The 24889-nt window shown below is 44.4% G+C and overlaps 3 protein-coding genes and 1 pseudogene across 5 annotated transcripts; 1 reads left to right on the top strand and 3 right to left on the bottom strand.

Moving 5' to 3' along the window:
• Positions 1-799: 799 nt before the first annotated feature.
• On the bottom strand, positions 800-6740 carry LOC123051303 (glycerol-3-phosphate dehydrogenase SDP6, mitochondrial). Its single transcript, XM_044474151.1, has 7 exons — positions 6310-6740; positions 5133-5606; positions 4228-4559; positions 3395-3555; positions 2761-3019; positions 1187-1484; positions 800-1112 (listed from the first exon to the last, which is right to left on the bottom strand). The coding sequence occupies exons 1-7, from the start codon at positions 6674-6676 to the stop codon at positions 1105-1107; spliced, it is 1899 nt and encodes a 632-aa protein (XP_044330086.1). The 5' UTR covers positions 6677-6740; the 3' UTR covers positions 800-1104.
• Positions 6741-7836: 1096 nt separating this feature from the next.
• On the bottom strand, positions 7837-13545 carry LOC123051301 (uncharacterized protein KIAA0930 homolog). 2 transcript variants are annotated; one of them, XM_044474146.1, is made up of 11 exons: positions 13253-13545; positions 12716-12908; positions 12564-12617; positions 11793-11899; positions 10848-10965; positions 10690-10764; positions 10363-10509; positions 9661-9715; positions 9305-9427; positions 8896-9107; positions 7837-8226 (listed from the first exon to the last, which is right to left on the bottom strand). In XM_044474146.1, the coding sequence occupies exons 1-11, from the start codon at positions 13354-13356 to the stop codon at positions 8203-8205; spliced, it is 1212 nt and encodes a 403-aa protein (XP_044330081.1). In that variant the 5' UTR covers positions 13357-13545; the 3' UTR covers positions 7837-8202. The 2 variants fall into 2 exon arrangements, with proteins under 2 accessions (XP_044330081.1, XP_044330083.1); XM_044474148.1 differs by having other exon boundaries at positions 12564-12611.
• A 116-nt stretch (positions 13546-13661) lies between these two features.
• Positions 13662-18495, top strand: LOC123051302 (lactoylglutathione lyase). 2 transcript variants are annotated; one of them, XM_044474149.1, is made up of 8 exons: positions 13662-13843; positions 13921-14076; positions 14726-14787; positions 15375-15435; positions 15526-15605; positions 15700-15770; positions 15878-15967; positions 18111-18495. In XM_044474149.1, exons 1-8 carry the CDS (start codon positions 13742-13744, stop codon positions 18209-18211), a joined length of 723 nt encoding a protein of 240 aa, XP_044330084.1. In that variant the 5' UTR covers positions 13662-13741; the 3' UTR covers positions 18212-18495. The 2 variants fall into 2 exon arrangements, with proteins under 2 accessions (XP_044330084.1, XP_044330085.1); XM_044474150.1 differs by having other exon boundaries at positions 13688-13843; positions 13927-14076.
• Positions 18496-22365: 3870 nt separating this feature from the next.
• LOC123048493 (peroxiredoxin-2E-1, chloroplastic-like) lies at positions 22366-23998 on the bottom strand (annotated as a pseudogene).
• Positions 23999-24889: the final 891 nt, after the last annotated feature.

Below are 24889 nucleotides of genomic sequence, written 5' to 3'. Positions count from 1 at the left end.
TTCGAACGAAGGGAGTACTTTAGAGACCTAAAACGTCTTATATTTCTTATATTTGTAATAGAGGGAGTAATATATATTGAGTTTCTGGAAATAAAATGTACTCCCCCCGTCCCATAATGTCAGGCGTTTTTTGACACTACACTAGTATCAAAAAGCGTCTTGGACGGAGGGAGTAGTTCTTCATGTCAAAGAACGCGTACTTTTGGATCACGGTAACTATAATTGTAAAAGTAAGAAAATGTAAGAGGACGCTAAAACAATTAGCAGGCAAAATCACAAAGTCAATACCAGCTCGTAACAAAATGCCAGGAACGCCAAAGAATATGGTCCATCCACTTAGGAAGAACTGTAATGGCGATTAAAAATACCTAGGCTAGACCAAAATGAACGTCCAAAATCCGCAGCCCAATAGGTTTATTGGTACTTTTCGTACCCAAGGGCAATCCTCTATTATGGCCTGCTTGGGAACTCTTTTCAGAGAGTATTTATTTTGTGTGGCACAATAGATAAAATATGATTTTTTTTACTGAAAAGTAGAATCAGTAAGTCCTCAAATTATCAGAAATCTTGAAATGAGGAACATCAGGTCTTGTATCCACACATCAAATTCAGACGAAAAAAAAAACTTCAAGCCGCTAACATGTTTTGTTCAATGAAATCATATAAAAATAATTTGAAGATTGCCAGCATATCAAAGGTCAATAAGGAGTTTCAAGGTTAGGCATTTCTTGATTAGAGAAAGAAGTTGCATAAGATGGCCGAAAATCTGGTTAACAAAATTAAAATGAAAACAGTTCCGAAAAGGCAAAGAAATAAGATGATTAAACATGGTTTCCATGCCGGTTTTCCAGAGACCCCAATCCACCTTATTTAGCCCAGCTAATTTCCCATATATATCCAACTATGACATGGTGATGATCTTATTTCACTACAAATCTGGCACGTAACCACAGGGCAGACAGGGAAAACAAAAGGATAATCACGAACCAGAACACATTCATCGAATAATTTCTGTACTGGAGCCTGCTTTCTTGAAGTTCAATCACATAACTGGTTTGCGCAATTGTACAACCCCACGCTTATTCACAGTAGTTATGTTTTCAGTCATTGCCCTACAAAGAAACAAACATCAAATTTCAAGCTCTATCGGATGTATGAAAGGGGAACATGTTAAAAAGAAACTCACCGTTATGTTTCCCATCTCTGAACTGTGCATTCTTCGATGACTTGAAGGTTTCCAAGAATTCTATACCCTTCTGCTGTTCAAGTTTCCGCCTTGCCTTGTCCCACTTGTGCTCCGAAGCTAAGATCTCAATGATCCGGGGTAATGCCCTCCCTGCAGCATCTGTGTCAAGAAAGGCAAGCCGACATCTCCTTGCAACAAAGTCAACCGCAGACTCGCAGTACTCGTGGCGAGCACAATATGCTACCTCAGCTTCTAAGAATGGGTATCCGTGAGCAAGTCGCTTTCCTAAGCCTTCATTCTAGAAAATGAAGCCATTAACAGATAATGAGGATTTGGTATGGTAACCACAGATTTATAGTAGAATAAAACAAGCCTGGGTTGCAGTTGCATTATGATGAATTGTGTATACATTCGTATGATGGGCTATTGAGCTGTATGAGAGCATGAGTGCACTATTGCTGATTCCGCAAAGTTACATTGCATAGTTGAAGACCGCAACTATATATTCATTCATGCTGAATAGGTGATATCCATTGAGGCTAGCTATGCAATCCCAGATAGTCAATAATCAGCACAAGAAATGTGCACATGGGCAGCTCATATGAAAGAGAACCAAGTGTAATATGTACAAAATCAAAAAATAAAATTTCATATAAAACAAGGGGAAGTGTCTTTAGAAGTGTAAGAGATGCACTGATACAAACAAATCAAATAGCATTAACAATTATAGGTTATCAGTACAATTTCAATGGAAATACTGAACTAGTTCAGAAATTTAGAGTCAAAACAGAAATTTATTTGCCATCATTAAATTTCAGAGAATCCTGAACATTCAAATTAAGCCTCGTCAACTATGATGCATTCACTATTTATTTAAGGGAAAGACTAAGTGCATTTTCCAAAGAACACATAAGCAAATCAACTATTTTAACATCTCATTGTCATCCTTCTGCTGTCCATGGAAGAAAAAAGTGAAGAAGCAGAGGAAGATACAGCACATTCATTGCATGCAAAGAATTGCATGGCTGCTCAGGGAACCAACGAGTTGGAGAGCATCAAGTGTGTGTGTGTATAAAATGGTGTGTCAGCTAGGGCGTTGTGGGAGCGGGTCTTTAAATGTCTGGTGATTAAAAATCAAAAACTGAGACGAAATTTCTCCTTCACATCTTCTTCCTTGAACATTCATTACTCACTGAACTGGGCCTCATGTCAGTGTGACATCCTACCAGATTGATGCCAACTACAAGACGTTAACCAGTTCATAAGCTGAGACCTCACTATGCTTGAATGAATATTCGACTTTGTAAATTTTAATGTGGTAATGGTGTGCAAATATCTCATGCATCTGCGTGATGCAATGGTCAACATAGGAAAAAACCAAACAGATAGCCATATTGTGCATTATTATATTTAGCTTATGTTCCTGAATATTCTAATTTGAAGTAAAAAAAATACTTCCCAGTAGGTGCTCATCTTTGAGGCTTGAATTAGAAAAGGCAAAATCGAACTTCACTTTCCTTCTTGCTAAACCATAGATTGCGTATGTAAGTTGCTATAGTCGAGGGATCACAAACCTGGGCAATTGCAGCCACTCTTTCAGCCAAAGTTCCATATGCATGTGACAGATGTTTTGATACAGCACTGTCCATTGCGCCTGGAATAACTTTGCCACCATATGTCTTCTTCATTCGCTTATAATTCTGAGCAAGCACGGTAAAAGAAGCAGGATCCCATCCATATGCCCCAACTATATGCAAATGATCAGTCACACAGCCATTTGCTGGCTTCAAATTCCCTGACCGTATTGCTGCATTAACAGCATCTTCAGCCATGCTGAATAAACAAGCTCATTAGAAATTTAGAATACAGCAGCGGAACCAAAACATATGCTGCACATGCATGCTAGTGCACCCATATAGCCTACCATCCCATCCTAGTATTAGCAGACAACCAATGCATTAAGTCCCGAGCCCCGACTAAAAATACATGAACTACTAATGCAATAAATGATGGTCCAATTAATTTCTCACAATAATGATTAAACCAATGTACTACATACATCATCATCATGATATGCATTGCACGGGATAAACAACTATCAACATATGAATTATAGTAAACCAGGCAAAAACTTGAGTGAGCCAAACCAGCTTAATTTAATTTATCATGTGTACACAGAGCAAAATTAGCTACCGTGGAATCCTTTACCTTCTATACGTTGTCCATTTTCCACCTGTGATTGTTATTAGCCCTGGGTAGTCTTCAAATACAACATGATCTCTAGAAATACTTTCCGTGTTCTTTGCTGATGGATCCATGGCCAATGGGCGAATACCACTCCATGCAGAAAGAACATCCGAACGCCTCACCTAATATGACAATGAAATTATATCCCCTTCTCTCTTACTTGGTTGGAAATTCCACACAATGAAAAATATGAAAATACAACAAAAACAAATATACAAAAAGGACTAATGGTAGGCACATGGCTAGTACTCCCTCTGTATCAAAATATAAGACGCTTTTTGTTACAAAGGGTGCATCAAAAAAGGTCTTATTTCGATACAGAGGGAGTATTACAATACAAAAGAAAATCGTGAATGCATAGCAATGAATCAATGATCGAAGTAGTGCAGAGCGAAATAACCCAATTACAAACACTTTGGAATTTATTGAGTTTAGCAATGCATGATTTCAGTACTGAAAATTGGGTAGGCATTGCTTAAATGAAACGTTTTATTGCTGGAAGATTGATATAGAACTTTGAATGCGCCACAGAACCCTAGACCTGTGCAGTTTTTCATAGCTCGTGAATTGACAAATTAACTTTTCCTCAAGAAATATATAACATTCCAGAGTTAACCAGTGCATTCTAAGTTTCTAACAAAGGGAGCAGACTCTAGATTGATTATCATGTATAAGGTCTAGCATGAGCATGTCACCCGCATACTCAAGCATAGAACCCAGCAGGCGTAAAGTGGAGCTTCGAGTGATGGAAAAACAACTTTTAATAAAGGTTACACCTATGCTAGTACACGAACCTGAACATTAAGATAATCACATATTGCATCCAATATGAACTGTATTTCATCTTCATGTGGTTCAGGAAGCATTGTTATTGCTGTACTAGAATCAGTTGTCCCAGCAACCGTCCTTCCCAACCATGGCAGCATGAATACAACTCTACCATCTTTGGTCTTGGGGACAATTAAACCCATCCCTTCAGGTGAATAATAATCAGGAAGTACAATGTGCACCCCACTGCTCGGAGCGATCATGGGTACTACGTCATTGTTAGCCATCTTCCTTACAGAATCACAGAATGCTCCTGATGCATTAACAACCACCTTTGCAAATGCATCGAATTCCTTGCCTGACAAACAAAGCCAGTAGTTAAGTAACTACGTAAGATGACTGCAAACCTATCTAGATGAGCACAAAAATCCCAGATGATAATGCCACATTACAGAAAGTACTGTCAAGTAAAAAATACAAAGATATAATCCAATAGCACAGTATGCTGTTTCCCTTATGCAGGCTTAACAGATTACTTGTTGACTTCTATACCACAAGTTAACTACAGTTTTACGGTAGAGCACAAGAAGGTTCTATCAGTGCAACTACCACTATTTGAGCGTTGAGACTAGAAACTACTACTCCCTCCGTAAAGAAATGTAAGAGCGTTTAGATCGCTACTTTAGTGATCTAAACGCTCTTATATTTCCTTATGGAGGGAGTACATCATTTGATAATTAAAATGTATTCACATTCTCATGGTCTACATGCTTAAGATATCTAGATGCACTTGAAACTAGAAAAAGTCCACCAGTAAATCCATGTTTAATGAGAAGACGCACCAGACAATAAAATAAGATAACCCGAGTCATACTTTAAAGTGATTATATCCTTGATATAGTGCAAAGAGAAAAGACATACTTTATTCTACCTGATAGCGTGTCACGGATGCGTGCACCAATGACCCTCTCTCCTGATTCATCCTTAATGAGGGAGACCACTTCAGCATAATTCAGAACAGCTGCACCAACAACTGCAGATGTGCATGCCAACCCCACATTCAAACGAGAGTCGTTCATTTGACCATCATAGTAAACCACGGTTCCTCGTAGGCTACGGTCACCATCATTCCTTGCAAGGGTCGGGAAAAGTGCAACTGATTCTTCTACAGAATAATACCGTGATAAATGTAGCAGCCTTTTGCCAGCGACAATATCATAGAACTTCAAACCAAACCAGTAGTATACAACCTCAAACCAGTTAAAACAAGGAGTCATGCATGGCAAAGCATGACATAAATGGGGAGCATTCTCAATAACTTGCTTGCGCTCCTTAAGAGCATGAAAAACCAGTTTAAGCTGCCCATAATCAAGATTGAACACTGCCTTCTCCAAGTAACGCACACCTGTACAAATGAATTCAATGCAAAAAAATGATGAACAATGGAAAATTGCATGCCTGTACTAATCACTAAATCATGCTATGGCCTATGGACCCATTTATGCTCGAGTTCACAGATTTAATATGAACACATTCAAAGATTTAAAAATAGATACTTATCAATGTTGCATAAACAGAATGCATGTCTAAGGAGAAGAAAGACAACTTCGCCGTACTAAACAACAACAAAAACGTACTTCAAAAAAGCCTGGTTTAAGAAGTATACTTTCTTTAGAATCAATCACAGTGCACAAAGCACGGAATTGGTACAGCTGAAATTTCATACGAGTGACCACCAAATTTACGGTGCTAGTAACAACAAATGTAGCATTTCATTATCCCAGTAGGCGGAAGGGGATAATTAAGAAACTGGTCACTGCCAGTATATAAAATCGTCAAGCCCTGACCCACACTCTCGTTCCCATTGAATCAGTCTCACTAGCTTAATAAGATGGGAGTGACCACTGGCCTGGACCACCAAATCTAGTCGGCCAAGGACTTCTCGAGAAGATTCAGCGTTAACGCTCGGTGAGGACGGAATGCAGGAGGGCTAAATCAAAACTGCAAACGAGGAGGATCTACGCGCAGAAGGGGGGATGAATCTCCGGAGGGGCCCTAGGGTTGGGGGGGGGGGGGGGGGGGGGGGGGGGGGGGGGGAGAGCACGCACCGCCGTGGATGAGCTTGGTGGATCGGGAGGAGGTGCCGGAGGAGAAGTCCTCGCGCTCGACGAGGCCGACGCGGAGGCCGCGGGTGGCGGCGTCGAGCGCGACGCCGCAGCCGGTGGCACCGCCGCCGACCACCAGCACGTCGAGCGGCTCCGCGGCCGTGGACCCGGCCAGCGCCGCCTGCTGCGCGGCGCGCGGGGGCGGGCCGCCCCCCGAGCCGGCCCGCGACACGAGCTGCCGCGCGGACTCGAGGGCCGCGGGGGACGGGTCCGAGGCGGATGCCGGCGACGGCCAGGCGGCCGCGGCCGCGGCCAGCGCGGAGGTGGCGGCCAGGGCCGTGCCGGCGCCGCGGAGGCGCCACGCGGCCATGGTGCGGCGTGCGGGCGCGTGGGATCGCGGCTCGGGGTCGCGGGGTCGCACCGTCACGCGGGGCGGGCGGCTGCCGGGGAGAAAGTGGCCTCAGTATATTCGGTGGAGCCGTGATTTTGGTTTCCTTTCCCACTTTTCAGGGGTCGCACGGGCGCGCGGTGGAAGGATTTTTACACGATTTTTGGAGGATTCAGATTCTCAGCGATTTTCTTTTTCTATGTACTCCCTCCGGTCACAAATACAATATGTTTTGAATATTCTAATATAGACTACGACATACTGAAAACGTGTGAACAAATTCAGGAAAATGCGCTCATATACATTCTAATCAAAAAAGTTAGAACATCTTATACTAGTGAACAGAAAGCAAAAATTCAATTCGGCTCACAGGAGCACGCGAAAAATGCTTTTTAAAATAATTTTTTTTTAAAAAAAAATAGATATGTTCATAGTCACATTCAAATGCTACCTGCAATTTTTTAGGTGAAAAGCTCAAGCATTTTGGCTTGCACAAAGAAAATCAAGAAAATGCTCTCTCCGTTTTTATTTACTCTGCATATTAGATTTGACTCAAGTCAAACTTCATAAAGTTTGAACAAGTTATAGAAAACAATATAGACATTTACCATAACAAATGTATATGATGTGAAAGTACATGAATCTAATGATATTGATTTATTATTGTATATGCTAATATCTTTGTTTATAAACTTTGTTAAAGTTTGCAAAGCATGACTTTGATCAAAGGTAATACGCGGACTAAATGAAAATGGGAAAAACGGAGAGAGTAGATGGATTTTGCTAAAGCATCGGCGTGCTTGTTCGTAAAGGGCACCACTATGCCATTTCGGGAAAAAAGGGGCACCACTATCATAGACGCAAGCATTTTAGAAAAATCGGTCTATTTTATTAAACACATTGCAGTGTGCATCGTCTGCTCTATGTACAACCTTGTCGTACTATATTGGCTCTCATAATAAAAAAAATAGCACAATTTTGTCCAGTTTTCATTGAAAAATTAAGTTCAGCATAAAAAGAGTTTGAGCTAAAAAGGAGCAAAGGGTCAGCTTCCCTGTTCCTGTCAGGCTGTCACCACAAGTCCGAGCAAATGCCGGGCACGTCTTCTCCACCCTACAGGCCACAGAGACCGTGCAGCAGACTTGCTCGCTCGACGGCGCATCTAACATAATAATTGAAACAACAACGGAATAAACACTGGATATTTTCCCACAGAAAGAGAAGCACTGAATATTTACATGCCCTAGTCATCTACGTACTATTCTGCAGCAGAGAGACACGCTCAAACACTACCAAGTTTTGATCTAACAAAGCACACACCGCACGTCACATCCCAGTTTCTTGCGTAGCTCCATCTTTCCTCGCACGCCATTTACCGAACTCTACGACACATCCAACCACAAACTTCTGCGCAATCTCGACAGCGGTGGAGATTGTGCGGAAGTTTCCTGGTTACATGTGTAGAAATTCCATGAACAAACCCTTCACGTCGCGGTGGAATTGCAGCCTCAGAAGTCCAGTGGTGGAGTTTCCTGGTACATTGGCAGAATATATGTCAATACTATCGTCGGAGCTGAACGAATCAGAGACCTGAACACCAACTAAGAAATAAAATAGACCTGATAAATTACACCAAATATGAGGAGAACCTAATCTAGTTGTATTTCAATCAGCCGCCAATAAAATATACTCCCTCCGTCCGGAAATACTTGTCATCAAAATGAATAAAAAGGGATGTATCTAGATGTATTTTAGTTCAATACACCCCTTTTTGCCCATTTTGATGACAAGTTCTTTCGGACGGAGGGAGTATGTTTGAAGGCAGTAAATAATCATCTGCACAATCTTAATCACATCGAAAATATGACCAGGTTCTGTGATACAAGTAAAATATACTCCCTCCGTACCTAAATATTTGTCTTTTTAGAGATTTCAAATGGACTACCACATACGGATGTATATAGACATATTTTAGAGTGTAGATTCACTCATTTTGCTCCGTATGTAGTCACTTGTTGAAATCTCTAGAAAGACAAATATTTAGGAACAGAGGGAGTAATATAGAAAAGTACATGAGCAAAAATCTCACTCAGTTATGGCATACTGTGATATGACCAAAGTGAGAGGGGGGCCGGGTAGTTTCCAACAATTTGAAACAACATAGTTTGGACATCACCAGGAGCAACAGTGAAGACCCTTACCTTGTGCAGTAAGTCGTGAGCAATGAAGTCCCAAGGAAGAGATACTGACATCAAACAACACTTGAGAGGAAGAAGCTTATCATCCGATCGTTTGTTGGCAGATGCAGCCTCGAAGGCCTGCTCTGCTAACTTTGATGCAGCAGAAGCCGCCTTGCGAACAAGAACCCGGAAGTTATCTCCTGCATCTTTCTTCGGTCTCTCACGACTCTGATCTAATTAAGAAAAAAAAAAGTCCATTTCAGTTTGACAAGTCAACAACTTGCAGTAGAGCTACAGCAAAACAGAAAATGCATGGGCATATTTGAGGGTTGTGTATAAAGTTTGTTATTGGTCAAAACGAAGCGAATTGTAAACTAGATTGCACCAATAAGTGGTACGGCTTGCAGAGAATAGACAGATCATAGAAAACCTGCAATCCCAGAAACAGCAACTTCAACTTCCCCACGTCCTTCAGGGCCCCTCATGAAAAGTTTATCGAGTTTAGTATTGTCCTGCCCAAGTGAGAGGAAGCTCCCGAATTTGGATCTGCCAGCTGATAACATTAGGAGAAGTATACGTTAGAAAACAATAAAATCTATCAAAATCTCAAACAGGACATCTCCTATCTAGGCTGAGTATAGTGTCCAGCAGTTAGAAGTAGTATTACTGAAGACTGAATCATGCTTAGTTGCTGAGAACAAAATACTTGCAGAAAACAATACTTGATAATAGGACCACAAGCACAATAGCTTCCCTGTAAATAAAGTAAATGAATGAAAGACTAACCATCATAAGCTTCCCGGACATTTTGATAGCTGACATAGCCTGAGAAGAGAGTTCTCTGCAATAGAAATCATAGTTAGGTCCACATAACCAAATCAACGTGAAATCCAGGATTCCTTTTGAGAAGGATGAGGAGTGCACTAGTATGGTTTGGATGTTAAGTGTAAAATGAATTTTGGAGAGTTACATCACATAGTAATATGGATTTCTTCCTAAAGGGACAGGTGTTACTAGCAAATACTGCATACAGTCAGAAATATCTCCCAGAACAGATAGCTTCTGAAGTATAACTAGGTTTTAAGCAGCAGGAATACGGGCATGCAGAGAGTAATTTAAACATAGGTCAATAAAACAAAAGAGAATAGGGAGCAGAGAGCTATATGTTTGGAGTACTTATAAGCAGCCCTTCGCCTTACTGTGGGCCAGATCCCACTGAAGGTGCAGGTTAGAACAAAACAGAGGAGAGAAGAGAGAAGGGTTGGCTGGGAAAGCTGCTTCACACGACAGAGCACAGACAACTGTACAGTTCAGGGATGGATTTCATAAAATAGTTGAACAATTAGAGAAGATGTCTGGTCGACCCCCTGAACAATACACACCTCCATAGTTCAGGGGGTTGTCCACACATCTTCTCTACCAACATTATCTTATGTAATGAATCTAAAAAAGGTTACAAAGAAACCTTCATTTAGGAAGAGAGTGAACCTTTGGTGGGTTCTCTCCACTGCTCCCAGAGTTGATCCCAGATTGTATATTTGAACCGACATTGCTTGATTCGCTTTCTTCAGGAAATGCTGCCCCATCATGCGCATTGAGAATCACACAATAGCAGTGTTCTGGGTCTGACAAAACCTGCTCAAATTTACAAGATCACTTTACTCTTTATGGTTAACTTAGAAAGTATATGGTCAAAGCCATCTGAAGGAAAACCATGGAACATCAGTGATAAAACCGCGGGCATCTACAATATTTGCAAAGTATTGCCAGAACACAATGTTATGTAATTTTTGGGAGAAGTAAATCAGAACTCACCACAGCATCAAAAGGATCATCGAAGTCATCAACTGAGAAATAAATGTTCGGATATGCAGGTACTGTCTCTACAGCCTATTAAAGGGATGTGAGTTACGACAGATTATTTATATTGAAAGGCAGTCTCTCTGAAAAGATGATGCCAGAAAAAAAATTACCTTTCTTTGATCAAGGCGGAAATTTACACGGCTAGGGGATGCATATACAGTTTTTGAAACCTTGTAAATTGGAGGCAACCGCTTGCTTTTGTCTGCACGATTGCGAAGATTGCTGATACTGTGGAAGTAGATTAGAAGAAGCACATAACCAACCATTAAATATTACTGAGGGGAGTTATGAAAAAAAAGGTTTTGTTGTGCATGACAATTGATACTACTGGCACTCTAAGATTTGTGAGTCCCTTAACATTCCAGGGCAAACTCAAGCTGAAAGATAAATTTGTGGTCACAAATTGTTCAGCCAGCTAATGAAAAAAGTATGATTGTACCAACAACCCAGACCCGTTTCGCAACATTTAGTTGAAACAGAGAATGCTGTTTCAATACGGAATTAGATGACATGACAATCATTATTTGCCAACCGTCTCAGATTTTGATAAAGGGTGAGAAACTATGAACCAAAAATCTGGGGAGTTCTTTAACTGACTATAGCTAACAGACCAAAAGTGTTGTATTAATATAAGGATTTACTTCATTTAGCACCCCGTTGCCATTGGCGATCTGCCAAGACGCGATGAAGATAGTAAACACGAAGGCTTGGAGAAGAAGAGGAATAACTGAGAGTAGGAGGCTAATTGGTAGATTTCTCTCAATTTGTTCAGCTTAACCATTCTCTGGGTACAGACTGGCTTATATAGCCTACAGCTCAACACAAGGCCACATCGATGCTGAACACACACACACTCTGCACCACCGTTATTACACCTCTTCTATACGGTGGCGCCTCCTGAATATATGTCTCAACTCCAGTGTCTCGCACACCAGCCATAACACCTCAATAGATCACCCAAAAAGGTTTGCAGTTGTTCTTATGCATAGTTATAGCTAATTGTTCAGAGCATACAAAGCTTGTAAGATCTTAGCAGAAGTGCCACAGAAACATACCTGCACAATGCCACTGTGACAGTATATGACGTGTGAGCGACTAAATTCAAATAGAAGGAACGTTCCCAATCAACCTCAGTTGAATTAGCATTTATGAGCTTTTCAAGCTGGCAATTGCAAAAAAGGAGCATATTTAGCCCAGTAATTCAAGGGAACGTAATTGTTCCCATCATGGGTTCTCCAACTAACACTATGTTATGTTAACTAGATAAGACATAAAAGAACACCGATAAGGATTTCCCATTGTCACTAGTTTTAAAAATTACACCTCCCAAATATGAAAATTACTGTATTGAGTGTTCATCTGTTCATGCATACAAAGTTATAAATGGTAAGGGATCTAACATTGTCGTCATGCAACTCACAGATAAAATTTTCCAGTACTGTATGTTCATTACAGTTATACATATGAAAATTGCGTAGCATGTACCCAAAAAAGGCTCCTTCGGCAATTAAGGACAACAAATTAGAATAAATTTTCTATATATATATATGGTTAATGAAATAAAACAATGGGAACATTTTCCCTTACTTAAAAAAGCAGTTTATTTTAACAATAACTACAAAAACTGTTAGCTGAACTGAATACACAGCATACTTGTTATGGTTGCAACTAAATTAACTCAACAGTAGAGAACATACAAATAAAAAAAAAGTGAAGAAAGAATGAATAAATTTTATAAAATTTTCTTGAATCTACACTACCAAGGAAGCCTAAAGAATTGGCCAAAAAAATCTTTAGTAAAGTGGATTTAGTGTAGCTTCATTTACCGTAGGAGCCCATCTGCGTACGAAAAAGGGAGGCAGATCTTCCATCTTCTGCATCTACAGCCAGCAGCAACAAACGGTGAGATGCATACTGCACAGGGCAACATCGTACCAGGCTAACATAAGGGGAAAATCAGCAGGCCTACAGAAGGTACCGTGCTATTGACAAAGAAGACGAGGTCGTCCTCCTCCCTGCTCCTCGAGACCCTACCACGCACGAAGAAGAGATCAAGCATCTCATGCCAGAATTTATCATCCATCTCGACGTCCGACGGATCGTCCTCGGCCTCGACGACTGTCCACCCAATCAGATGCGAGTGCTTCTTCACCATGCTGAGCAATTCGGCCCTGAAAACAGAAACACGTACAGGACAGCAGATCATATATTCTGCGAAACATACACATAGTATAATACTTTTACCAAGGGGATGCCCACAGAAAACTGGATCATCCATTTGCACTGCAAAACAGCAACGATGTACGAGAAGGCGACTACCGAAGTACGTACAAGCAGTCAGCACAGCTACGCTGAGGCCAAATTGGAAGCAGTAACTCTTAATTTGTCAACTCTGGCTAGTCGTGGGCGGTTGCGCCGATAGGAATTTTGGCTTCTACTATGATCGAATTGTGCATGCTGACTCTACAAGCCGGAAAGGGGAGAACAGAGGGAGAGATGGGGAGAAGGCGCATACCTGGAGGGCGACCCCTGGCCGTCGCCGCCGCTTAAGTCAGTGGGCGATCTCTCGACGGGGACCTCCCCGGACGGCGAGGGGGAGGTGGAAGGCGGGGCCGCCATCGCGACGGGGGGAGAAGGGGATCAGGAGGGGACGCGCGTGGGAAGCAACCGCCAATTCCCCGGCCGGATATTCTTACCCCGAGAACCACGCACGCGGCTCGGGAAGCAGGAGAAGGACCCGATGCCCGGCAGCGGAGGAGACTCAACTGCTGGGAGGGGAGCGGAGCAGGGGAGGAAGGGAGACGGGCGAGCGGATCTCCGGCGCCGGTCGCCAACACGTGGCCCGCCAGGCGCGAAGACGTGGCGCGTCGCACCTGCCAGCGCACCCGAACCCGACGGATCGGTCCAGAAACCGGCACGGCACACCGCACGCCAGCTCAGCTCACCAGCCCAGCCTTTCCTCTATCCTCTTCTCCCCTAAATAACCCCGCCGTACCGCTCTGCCATGGCCGCCGCCACACTCCGCCCCGCCCTCCTCTCCTCCTGCGCCCTCCGCCGGCTCGCCTCCGCCTCCGCGCCGCGCGCCCCCCGCCTCGCCCAGCCCAAGGTCTCCGGGCGAACTGATATACTAGATCGTCGCGCTTCTCGCACTCGCGCTCACGGTTTCTGATCGGGGTTCTGCAGGTGCAGGGGTTCGCCCGGGCTCGCCGGTCCTACCCGGCCGCGTTCGCCGCCTCCGCCATGTCGACGTCGTCGGGGGCCAAGGAGGCGCCGGCCAACAACCCGGGCCTGCAGGCCGAGGCTGACCCGGCCACCAAGGGCTACATCATGCAGCAGACTGTAAGCCGATCCTTCCCGTTTCCTGCTTCGTTTTAGCTGCCGATTGAGCGGGCATGCGTGGTATTGGATTCGAGTTTGCGCCTCCGTGGGTTTGATCTGTGGAGTGGAAGGGAGTTTTGTGGCTGGATTTGGCCGAAGCAATCTGTCGAACAGTTGGTGGTCCGTACGTGCTTGCTGTGGCAGGTTATAGAATTGGGAGAAAACAACACTTACCGAGGACTAAGTGATGGGTGTTGTTAGTTCCATGTGATAATTTCGAGCAGCATCGTTGGTTTTGCAGCTGCAGTGTCAACTTAGCATCCCACTCTGTTTGGCCCAGTATTGCCGCTGTGCATATGTTTTATTACTGCACCACGTATGGTATGGAGTTGTTTCTGTGGAATGCTGGAAACTGTGTGTATGTGTAGGATATGCAATTCATCGTAGGCTTTCATGGGGTTACATTTTCGACAGGGCTGCTTTCAATGCTTTGCAATAGGCTCAGGAAATTCTTAGTGTTAATGCACCAGGCCATGAAACTTCATTTGTTCTGCAATTGGTCGAACAGTCGGTGGACCAGCTTGTTACTAGCAGTATTTCAGGTTGTCCCAGTCGGTTGCTGTTGCCATAATGAATTATTTTCTCTCTCCTTTTTTTTTTTTGCTCACAGATGTTCCGCGTGAAGGACCCAAAAGTGAGCCTTGACTTCTACTCGCGTGTGATGGGCATGTCGTGAGTTTTCTTTCTTTTGTCTTCCTTCAGATAATGTAGTCGTGCATGTGAGAAGAGCATCCATGGGTCATTGATTTCCTTAGTGAAATCTGTAAATGTTCTATTAAATTTCCGGGTTTTCAAGAAAAGCTAGTATCATTGCATATCAAGCCATGCTTTGAATTTTCTCCTATGGCAAGCTAACATGAGTAATTCTGGATGTAATTGCATGGAAATATGGTAATTCCGTAATTGGTACCTGGAGCAGCAAGGATCTGAACCAAAAGGGAATAGGCTCTATAATTCAGTTCTACTGCACAACAGAAAGCTCGAGGCCTTAGTTTTGGCCTCTTGCTGGATGTGCTTCAAATTGTTATAATTTACCACATGTTTATATTTTAGAAAAAGGCACTGAAGTTATGAATTCTCAAGTATACAAACAGCAGACTACGATTAGTGACTAAGAGGTTCATGAATATGCTAATAAATAGGAATTTGCAGAGTGTCTCAAATGTAGTTGCACTATTAGTGTCCATCAAAAACCATATTGCACTGTCGTGCGACAATAACTGCTTGCTGTTTCTTTTACGTTTTGTTAACAAAACCAGGTTGCTGAAAAGGTTGGATTTTCCTGAGATGAAATTCAGTTTGTATTTTCTTGGTTACGAGGTAAGAGTTTCTTGATTAGGGGAACAATAAATCACTTGACTTGACGAATCAGCTAACGCCTCTGGTTCTTTACCTTGGCATTGTCGATAGGACTTGTCTGCAGCCCCCGCTGATCCTGTCCAGCGGACTGGATGGACTTTTGGGCAAAAGGCTACGATCGAGCTCACTCAGTATGTTTTGTTATTCTTTAATATTGTCCTTGATTGTTTCTCAGTAGCGCTGATTGCCCACTAATATATTGATAAACTCCTGGTTTCACTGTAGCAACTGGGGCACAGAAAGTGATCCTGAATTCAAAGGGTACCATAATGGGAACTCAGACCCTCGTGGGTTCGGTATGTGCAACAAAGATTCTTGTGTAAAAATGTTACCACTGCTTTTGCTTAATCTCACCATGAATCTCTTAGATGCTGCAACGCTCATATCTTTTTTTTTTATTCAGGCCATATAGGGGTAACTGTGGATGATGTCTACAAGGCATGCGAGCGTTTCGAAAGTCTTGGGGTAGAGTTTGTGAAGAAACCAGATGATGGTAAAACTAGGCTGCCTACTCCTTTTAGATCGTCAATATTATGTGGCGTATTGGTGTTGCATATGGCCTTGATACCGAATTTGTTAATTCAATATAAATCATGGCAAATGTTAAGGGAGAAAGCAAGAAACTTAGTTAAAAGGCTTATATCCATTTGTATCATGCCATGTTAAATTCTTGTTAGGAGTGGAGTGGAGTAATAGTTGCTACTACTTGCTAGATGCACTTCACATAGCATTATCTGTATTACCCAAATAACAATCTAAACAGAAAAATTCAAGGCATGTGTTTCATATAGTTTACAATCTTGAGGAGCATCCAGGACACGCTTAGCATCAGCAACATCTTTGAAATCTTGATCGGCGTTTCCGGCTCAAGGCCTCCTTGGATCACTCCACTATTGCAACATCTTGTACATCCACTACTATAGCATCTTGGACATTTCACCCCGGAGAACCACACAATTTGTCCATCTTGTGTCAGGTAAATGGGGTGTTGGCCCCTCCCACTCTGCTTCAAGTCATTGGTTAAGTGGAGTGAAGCATTGACCATCCGTGATTATGATGACGAATCGAACAAAACCTCACTTTACGGCATCTAAACAAAGCCATGCTTGGGTTTATATACTCTGATAGGCTATGTTCATCTATGACCAGCCTATCAAGAGAAATAATATTTTGGTATGCTCCAATATCTCAATACTCAATAGTTATATGTGAAAGGAATATATGTATCCACTTCATGATTGAATCTCAACAACAATGGCATTGTGGCAAGTTGCGGACGGGCTAAATGGGGAGGAGAGCATGTAGTATTTATACTTCTAGGATACCTATTAGAGCCATAGGTATGGGGTACTCATATTATTGTTGAACCCAACTAATTTTGTCATGCAGAAGTACAACCATATTAGGACAGTCATGTTACTTCTATGCTCAACCAATTGGCACAAGCAAACCACAACATCTTAAAATTACAAATCGATATTCTATACAATCTTCATGTAAAGTAAATGAGAGTATTCTAGTCTCAACCATGTAAAGACGCTTTGAATCACACTAGCACAGTGGCCAGCACATATGTATGTACAACATCTTAATCACGTGTTATTTATTTTTCTCTATAGCTCATATATTCTATATGCTTTTAAGATACATATCGTTTGATGTTACACTTGAGTTGAAACTTTAGTTGATTCAAAAGAATGTATGAACTCTCTAATATAATTATATGGGCCAGCCTGCTACTTTGGTTAATCATCTCCAAGTGAATGGTCTATATACGTGATTTCAATTTTCGCAAAGTAAATGGTGAAATATTTGTTTGGGGGTGGTGATATATCATTTTTCTGTTGATACCCGCTCCTTACACATTGCTTCAATCTAGAGTTATCTCCAAACCGTTGATTGATTTCGACCTTCTGTGGAGCTGTTGAGCTTTCCTTCACCTTCCTATTTCAGAAGACAACCAGCTCATTACATGTTCCTACTATTTCTCTTATATCGTGTGAAATTGTCATTTGTAATTTTGATAAATTGTTAGCCTCTGGCCTGAATTAACACTTAATTAATGTTTGCATCCCCACATCGGGAAGACGACTTATGTGATTTGTCTGCCGTACTGCACATTGAGTCTTGAAATGCGGCACTATGCTTTAGCACGAAACAATTGGACAGATCTTTTTTAGATCTGTGATCTTCGTCTCCTGTTTCAACCATCTGTATCATGCTCATGTTAGATCATCGTTAGGAGTTGGGTGAATAGGTGCTGCTAGTCACTAGATGCGCTTCTCAAGTTGAAAGACATGCACCGGAATTTTGTCAACTAGTTCAGTTTTGCTCTTGAATTGTTCAAACTTTTAACCCAATTTATGGACGTAAGAGTAGAGCTGATGCATAAAATCAGTACTCCCTCCGTAAAGAAATATAAAAGTGTTTAGATCACTAAAGTAGTTATCTAAACGCTCTTATATTTGTTTACAGAGGGAGTAACTGATATTGATTGCATTCTTGTAATCTTATTTGTTGCTCTTACAGTCGTGGAGAACAATATGGTCAGAGATATGTTTGTTTCCTCTGCACTTTAATATCTTTGTACTAATGCTTAGGGCAGCGCTGTGATAATAAAGGATATTTGGCTGCAGGGAAAATGAAAGGCATCGCATTCATCAAGGATCCGGATGGTTACTGGATTGAAATATTTGACCTGAAGAGAATCGGGGAGGTGACTGCTACAGCATCATGATGAAGCATAAAACTCAAATAACGGCGTCGCTCCTTGAGAAGAAATTATATGAACTCATCAGTTATATGAACTTGTGCTTATATTCTTGTACCGGTGGTTACGACGTCATGAGCAAAGATGTCATGTGTCCAATGTTTGAGCATAGATAGATCTGGCGCTGTAACCATTCAGTAATGTAAGCTGTAGGTTGGATATTGTCATAAATAAATTAGGAGAGCAGACTATTAGTCAGGCGACTGGAATTTATTAAAAGTTTCAGTCACCTCCACCCCCGTTTCAGACTATTACTTTGCCTGATGTCGCCGCATCTCCGCGCTTCGTCCCCGTCGCCGGCTGTCGACTGGCTGCCTGGTGCTCTGCACATGCATTCCACGCAAAATTAGACTTGTCTGAAACATAGCAAACGCTATCAATTAAAAGTTTAAAACTAACTTTATAAACATCTGTTTTTCTAAAGCATGTTGCCCAAAGTATTGCACATCTAAGTTCTATATCCGGGGCAACTTTTGGCACACTGATGCGCAGCGCAAGGGCGTATTTTACAGATTCAGCTATATCGTCAGGCAACAGAGCATGACATCTCACAAACAGCAGGGTTTTCTCGGTACGTTCGGCCTACTATAAAGAATGGGAGGATACATACAAGGATAATATTAGCGTGAGTGGCCATGGTGGCTCCCGGTCACATCCGATATGGAAAAGATTTGGAGTCTAAAACTGCCGGAAAAAAATAAAGATCTTCCTTTGGGGATGTCTACATAATGCTATTCCTTGTTTTTATGTGCTTGCAAACCGTCACATTGGAAATATTTCTCAATGCCCATTTTGCAAAGCGGGAGCAGAAGATATCAAGCATGCTTTGTTTAACTGCACGAGAACAAAGGAAGTCTAGGCTGCGCTTAGGGTTGAGAAAATCATACATGATGCATTGCTTGTTGATCGCTCGGGTTATGGTGTACTGGAATTTCTTATGTGTGACGCTTCTACGAAGCACAAGTATCATGACTCGATTGAGCTTTTAGAGCTGATAGCCACGGCAAGCTGGTTCATTTGGTGGCAGCGTAGACAATATGTTCGAGGGGAGCAAGTACAGACGCCGCTGCGTTCGGCGTTGGCCATCCATGCATTGGCTCTAAACTTCACACGAGCGGCGGGGAAACAAACTACTGAACCTAGATGGAACACATGGCCCATCATTTTGGCAGCACAACAGGTTCTAAACCTTGATGCTTCTTTCTTTGAGGATCTGCATTCAGGGTCATGTGGGGCGATAGTTCGAGACCACAGATGTAATTTTATTGCTGCGTCGACTTCTCAACTTGAGCATGTGGCAGATGATGTCTCCGCGGAAGCAGCGGCATTACTTGAAGGTTTAAAATCACTTCAAAGCATGGGGTGTCACAATGTCTTTGTGAGGATGGACAATTCTATTATGGTTCATGCTATACGTCTAAATGAGGGACATTCTATGGTGGTGGCTCCAGTTTTAGATGATTGCTGTGAGTTACTACGAGAGTCTGGAAAGGTTACTATTGAACATTGTAATAGAGAATTAAATGTAGTTGCTCATGAGCTAGCTGAATGGGGGCATGCAAACGGCCCTTTCGTATGGGTGGATGCACCTCCGATTTTTGTTGCTAGCAGACGATGTAAGCATTATTTGAGCTTAATAAAGCTAGCCGATGAGGCCTTTTCGTAAAAAAGTATTGCAGATCTAAGTCCTATGTCGTTGATTTTTACGCGGAGATTCGTGCAAACATTTTCTTTTCTCTTTTTCTTCCTAGTTTGGTTGAGCCACTAAGATGTTTTTTTTCTAGAATACGCATAAGCATGCGTATCATATATTCATAAAAGAAAAGGCCAAGATGGCCGATACATCGCCTTTGGGCACAATGCCACACCAGGAGGTTAGCATCGACATCCACCATGACAACACCGACACACCACTTGCCCTACCCAAACTCATAAATGGCGAAGAGGTCGAACACAGAGCACACATGCCGCGTCACATCCGGATCCAACACCTCGGAGCACGACCTCCAAACCAAACTAAAGCACATCTAGATGCGCCCTAGAGACTCCCAATATTGATATATTTTTCTATTAGTTTGATCAAATTAGAAATACTTTAACTTTAGACAAAACTTATATGCAGACTAAAAAGGAATGAAGGGAGTGCAAAGAGAGATTCTTATCAGTCTTGCTAATCCCAATGGAAGTTTTCTTATGTCTTAAGCTCTGAAAAAGGCAACTTCCATTGAGTCCCCTAAAAAAAACTTCAGTTTAGTGAAGAGTTGAACTTAGATGCACACTCTTATAATCCTCCATTTTTATTCCTACTCTTAGGCTAACCATAGTGGGGGTAACATAAGTAGTATCATGCATTTGGGACTCGCAAACATGCTTATGTGGCAGACAATTAAAGAAGAGAGAGATGGTTATAGTAACATAGGTAGATACCGTAACATAATAAATGTGATGCTACTATGTGTCATGCATGGCAATATATAAGACCATCTATGATACTATGCACTATAGAGGTAGTAATATAGACTAGTAACATATGTATGTCACTAGTCTAAGTTACTCCCCACTATGACCAGCCTTATGAAATTGCCCAGTTAATTGACATATTAAAACCCGTGTGCAACGAGAAGTTTAGAAACAGGCAAAATGGACAGTGCATATTTTTCTCTGAACCAAAATTGTACACTCTTAAATCGTGTTCTGCAAACTTGCAGACATACTTACGAAGGTTATTGACATTTGCAAGAAAATCATTGGAATAAGGATAACAAAAAATTTAAATTAGACCGAGTGCTCACACAATACGGGTCTATGAAGTTGATCACAAACCACATGTTTCTGATAATAAGATCCTCCTCGCAGGTTCAGCGACACCTGCAAGCCCAATCGCCGTGAAAAAATTGATGGCGAAGCGCGTGTTCTCGGCGGAGTCCCGGGGGAACAGGGCATCACGGACCTCCGGCTCGTCGTCGTCGTTCATCCTCCGGCCGAGCAGCCGTACCCCGAGCTGCTCCGCCATCTCCTGGAACATTACCTTCATGAAGATGCGCGACGACGAGGTGGTGTCCTCCTCCGTGATCCTGACCCCGCCCAGCACGCCGCGCCACCGGACGGCGTCCGCGGCCAGCAGGTGCGCGAAGATCCCCGCGGCGGCCCGCAGCACTACGGCCCGAAGGAGCGATGCAGCGGCGACGCATGAGTCGATGCAGCCGCAAGGATAACCACGGGGCGGCGGCGCTGCGGCCCAACGGAGCGACGAAGCGGCAGCCCGATGCTCGATCGACGGAGAGGCGCGCGGTACTCGGGACGATCTTCACGGGACCTGCGGAGGCGCGCGTAACCGACATGCCAGGTCGGTCGTGCGGCGTAGATGAGGCGGATCGCGGCGGCGAGCAGGTGATCATGCCGATCGCGCACGAGGTCGGGGACGCCGCTCGGTGGAGACGGGGTGGCGGCGGAGTCCGCAATGAGGCTGGCGACGACGGACGGCGTGAGACGTCGTGCGGACGAGCTTGTCAGCATCGGCACCCGGGCTGCCAAAGCAGCGCCGACGCCCAGGCAGCGAGGCCTGAGCGACCAACGGAGCAGCAGCGTCCGAGTTGAGGCAGCCGACGAGCCTGACGTAGCCGTCCCGACGCAGCCGAGAACGAGGCCGGCGAGGCAGACCGCCGGGCCGCCGTGCAGACGCGGTAGAGGCGGGTGACGTGGATCGATGGGCAGGCCGGCGCGCGAGCAGCGGCTATGATTGGCCGTCGGATGGCGCGAGGCCGCCGGGGTCGGAGTAGAGGCGCACGGGGGTCGACGGCGGCGGCGGGCGACGCAAACTGATCAAGCTTAGATCGGAAAACCAAAAAGAAAAACGTCGATCAAAACGACCGGCAAGAGAGCGAAAAAAAACCCAAAGCAAGGGCTCGGGAAAAAGACTCTCTAGGGCAGCTGGCCAACACGGCCGGCGGACGAACCCTAGGTACGGGCGGCGCGGTCCCCGGCGGCGGTCATGGAGGCCGACCGCCCCAGGGGCGGCGCGCGGGTGTGGAAGCGGCGGTGGCTAAGGTTTGAATCGTGATTAGGCTGATACCATGTTAGAAGGGAGGAGAGAGGATTGGTGAAATAATTTGTTGTATTGGTTGAGCCTCGTAGGCATATATATAGAAGTACATGATCAAGTACAAGACAAACCAGAATACTTCCTAGTTTATCCTATGTTTCCAAATACAATCACGTTACCCAACAGCGAGTTATTTACCCAAAGCCACCACATTATGGGCTAGGGTAATAGATCAGTACCACATTTGAGGCAGGGACAAAAAACCACCAACAATTGGGCTAATCTGTAACGCGGAGCACTGACGCTGCGTTTTAGCCCAGAAAACAGCGAATCCGACATGTGGGTCCCGCCTGTCGAGCTGACGTGGCACGTGTTGACGGACGCCGTTAGACGGCGAGAGGTATCTGTTTAAAGTTGACCGTTATGACAGACGGGGCCACACGTCACGTTCAACCTCCTTCTTCTTCCCCCTCTTTCTCTGTTTGCTATTTCAACAAGCACCTTATGTGCATCGGGCAGCACCACCGTGCCGACGCTCGACGTCGGTGAGCAGCAGCAGCCCGTGGCGCCGGCGACCTTCTTCCTCCTCCTGCTCCCTGTAGTGGGAATCCTGCGAAGCTAGGCTCGCTGGAGCACGCCAACAGTACCCTCCGTTGCTAGCCTCACGGCCGAGCGGCGCGACCGGACGCCGAGCCCCACCGGCTTGTCCGACAGGTCCAGCTCCACACCCATGGCGCGCGTCAGCTCCCCGTTGCCGTCCGAGAGCAGCAGCACCTCGTCGCATCAAGAAGGCGGCGTTGACGGAGACGCAGGCCACGGCGTCCACCCCCTTGCTGTGCAGCTCCCCGGCCCTGGCTACGAACTCCGGGAGGTGCCTCTGGGTGCAGGTGGGCGTGAACGCGCCCTAGACCGCGAACATGACCACATTCTTCCCCGCGGTGAGGTCGCGGACCATCACCGTCTTCAGCTCGCTGTCGGGGGAGTCGAAGTAGGAGAGCGTCGCGTCGGGGAGCCGGTCGCGGACCGCGATGGTCGTTGTGGCAGCCGGGGACGCGGTCGCGGAGGGGCCCCGCAGGCGCTAGGCGGCGGGAGGCGAAGGAGAGGGAGGAGGAGGGGCCGCGCGAGAGGAGGGCGTGCCTGGCCCCTGCGGCGGCGGCGGTGGCTGAGAGGGTGGCGCGGGGAAGGGGAAGGCGACGGGGAGTCGTCTTAAAAGGCGAGGACGACCATGCCAACATTAATGGCAGTGGTGCACGAGCTCGTCACCGCCGGTGGTCTCCATGCACTTGCACGTGCGCGTGGTGCCAGTCGGTGGTGGTGCACGCCACTACCCGAGCCTGGGGCCAGAGCTCTACTTGTCCTCGCCGGTGTGCTGCGGTCAAAAGAGCTGACGCCGGTGTGCTGCTCTGTTGCTGGTAAGGTGTTCGAGGAAATGCCAACAAGAAGGAGAAGAGGAGGAAGAAGAAGGTTGGTGCGGACAAGTACACAGGCGCGTGGAAACGGCCGTCTCTCGCCGTCTAACGGCGTTCGTCAACATGCGCCACGTCAGCCCGACAGGCGGGACCCACCTGTCGGATTCGCTGTTTTCTGGGCTAAAACACAGCGTCAGTGCTCCGCGTTACAGATTAGCCCCATTGTTGGTGGTTTTTTGTGCCCTGTCTCAAATGTGGTACTGATCTGTTACCCTAGCCCATAATGTGGTGGTTTTGGGTAAATAACTCCCCAACAGCAAGGCAGTAATATTTGTCTTGTATAGCTACAGCTCTAATTAGCTCATGTGGAATAAGTTCAAATATATTTCACCCTTATTGAAATGATAGGGAATTTTCCCGTGCAGTCTACTTACACAAATATTATATTTTTTTACAACATTGTACGAGAAAAATGTGTACAAATCAATTGATTTTGTGTAGAGTTAAGGAGATTATGATGGTATTAGTAGACATCGGAATTGTACACCTTTCCTCCATGCATCAGTTGAGGTCCTCTCTCAGGAAGACTTTTTCACATTAGTTGAACCGCTCGCCTATTGATCTGCAGACAACAACTGATAACGCGGATACTGAATAGTCCACTAGCCATCACATATGCGAGTGTAACATGTTATTTGCTCGTGCTCAAGTATGATTTTGTTATGTTGTGGCTGACCCGCCATGTCCATGTCGCTTGACTAGCCTATCACGTAATTTTGCAACATAAGCATTATTTTGTTATACTCCAATATCTTATACTCGACATATATAGTATGTGGAGAAAAAGCTTGAGTAGAGCCTAGGATAACTATCAGTCATATAATTTTTGTGAACTAACTAACTCTATCGTGCACAACAAGGGCAGCCATATATTTTTAGGCTCTACCAATTGGTGGTGGTGCATGTGTATAGCATGCATGAGATTGGCACAACAAAACTATAAACTAAAGAAAATAGCCCGTGGCGTGTTGAAGATGCAAATTGACGTACTATAAACCTTCCATCATTCTATGTACTGTACATGTAAGAGTATTCTAGTTTGAACAAGGTATTAGTGACACGGTGACACGTTGAACCACATTTTTAGAGCATCTCTAGCCGTTGGCCCCCCAGGAGGCGCTAAAAATCGCCCCC

Source organism: Triticum aestivum, chromosome 2D (genome assembly GCF_018294505.1).
Source record: "Triticum aestivum cultivar Chinese Spring chromosome 2D, IWGSC CS RefSeq v2.1, whole genome shotgun sequence".
In the NCBI taxonomy this organism is placed as follows: Eukaryota; Viridiplantae; Streptophyta; class Magnoliopsida; order Poales; family Poaceae; genus Triticum; species Triticum aestivum.
Note: the sequence above shows the minus strand (reverse complement) of the source record. Positions and strands in the feature narration are given on the sequence as shown.

Bases quoted from the DNA above. Each gene is read 5' to 3' on its own strand.
- LOC123051303 (XM_044474151.1), bottom strand. From the start codon at position 6,676: ATGGCCGCGTGGCGCCTCCGCGGCGCCGGCACGGCCCTGGCCGCCACC. The intron at 5,607-6,309 runs GTGCGTGCTCTC...TCATTTGTACAG, and splicing joins CACCAAGCTCATCCACGGCG to GTGTGCGTTACTTGGAGAAG. The intron at 4,560-5,132 runs GTAGAATAAAGT...TTTGTTTGTCAG, and splicing joins CATCCGTGACACGCTATCAG to GCAAGGAATTCGATGCATTT.
- LOC123051301 (XM_044474146.1), bottom strand. From the start codon at position 13,356: ATGGCGGCCCCGCCTTCCACCTCCCCCTCGCCGTCCGGGGAGGTCCCC. The intron at 10,765-10,847 runs GTAATTTTTTTT...TCCCTTTAATAG, and splicing joins TCCGCCTTGATCAAAGAAAG to GCTGTAGAGACAGTACCTGC. The intron at 8,227-8,895 runs GTAAGGGTCTTC...CCAATGTACCAG, and splicing joins CTCACGACTTACTGCACAAG to GAAACTCCACCACTGGACTT.
- LOC123051302 (XM_044474149.1), top strand. From the start codon at position 13,742: ATGGCCGCCGCCACACTCCGCCCCGCCCTCCTCTCCTCCTGCGCCCTC. The intron at 14,077-14,725 runs GTAAGCCGATCC...TTTTGCTCACAG, and splicing joins GCTACATCATGCAGCAGACT to ATGTTCCGCGTGAAGGACCC. The intron at 15,771-15,877 runs GTATGTGCAACA...TTTTTTATTCAG, and splicing joins CTCAGACCCTCGTGGGTTCG to GCCATATAGGGGTAACTGTG.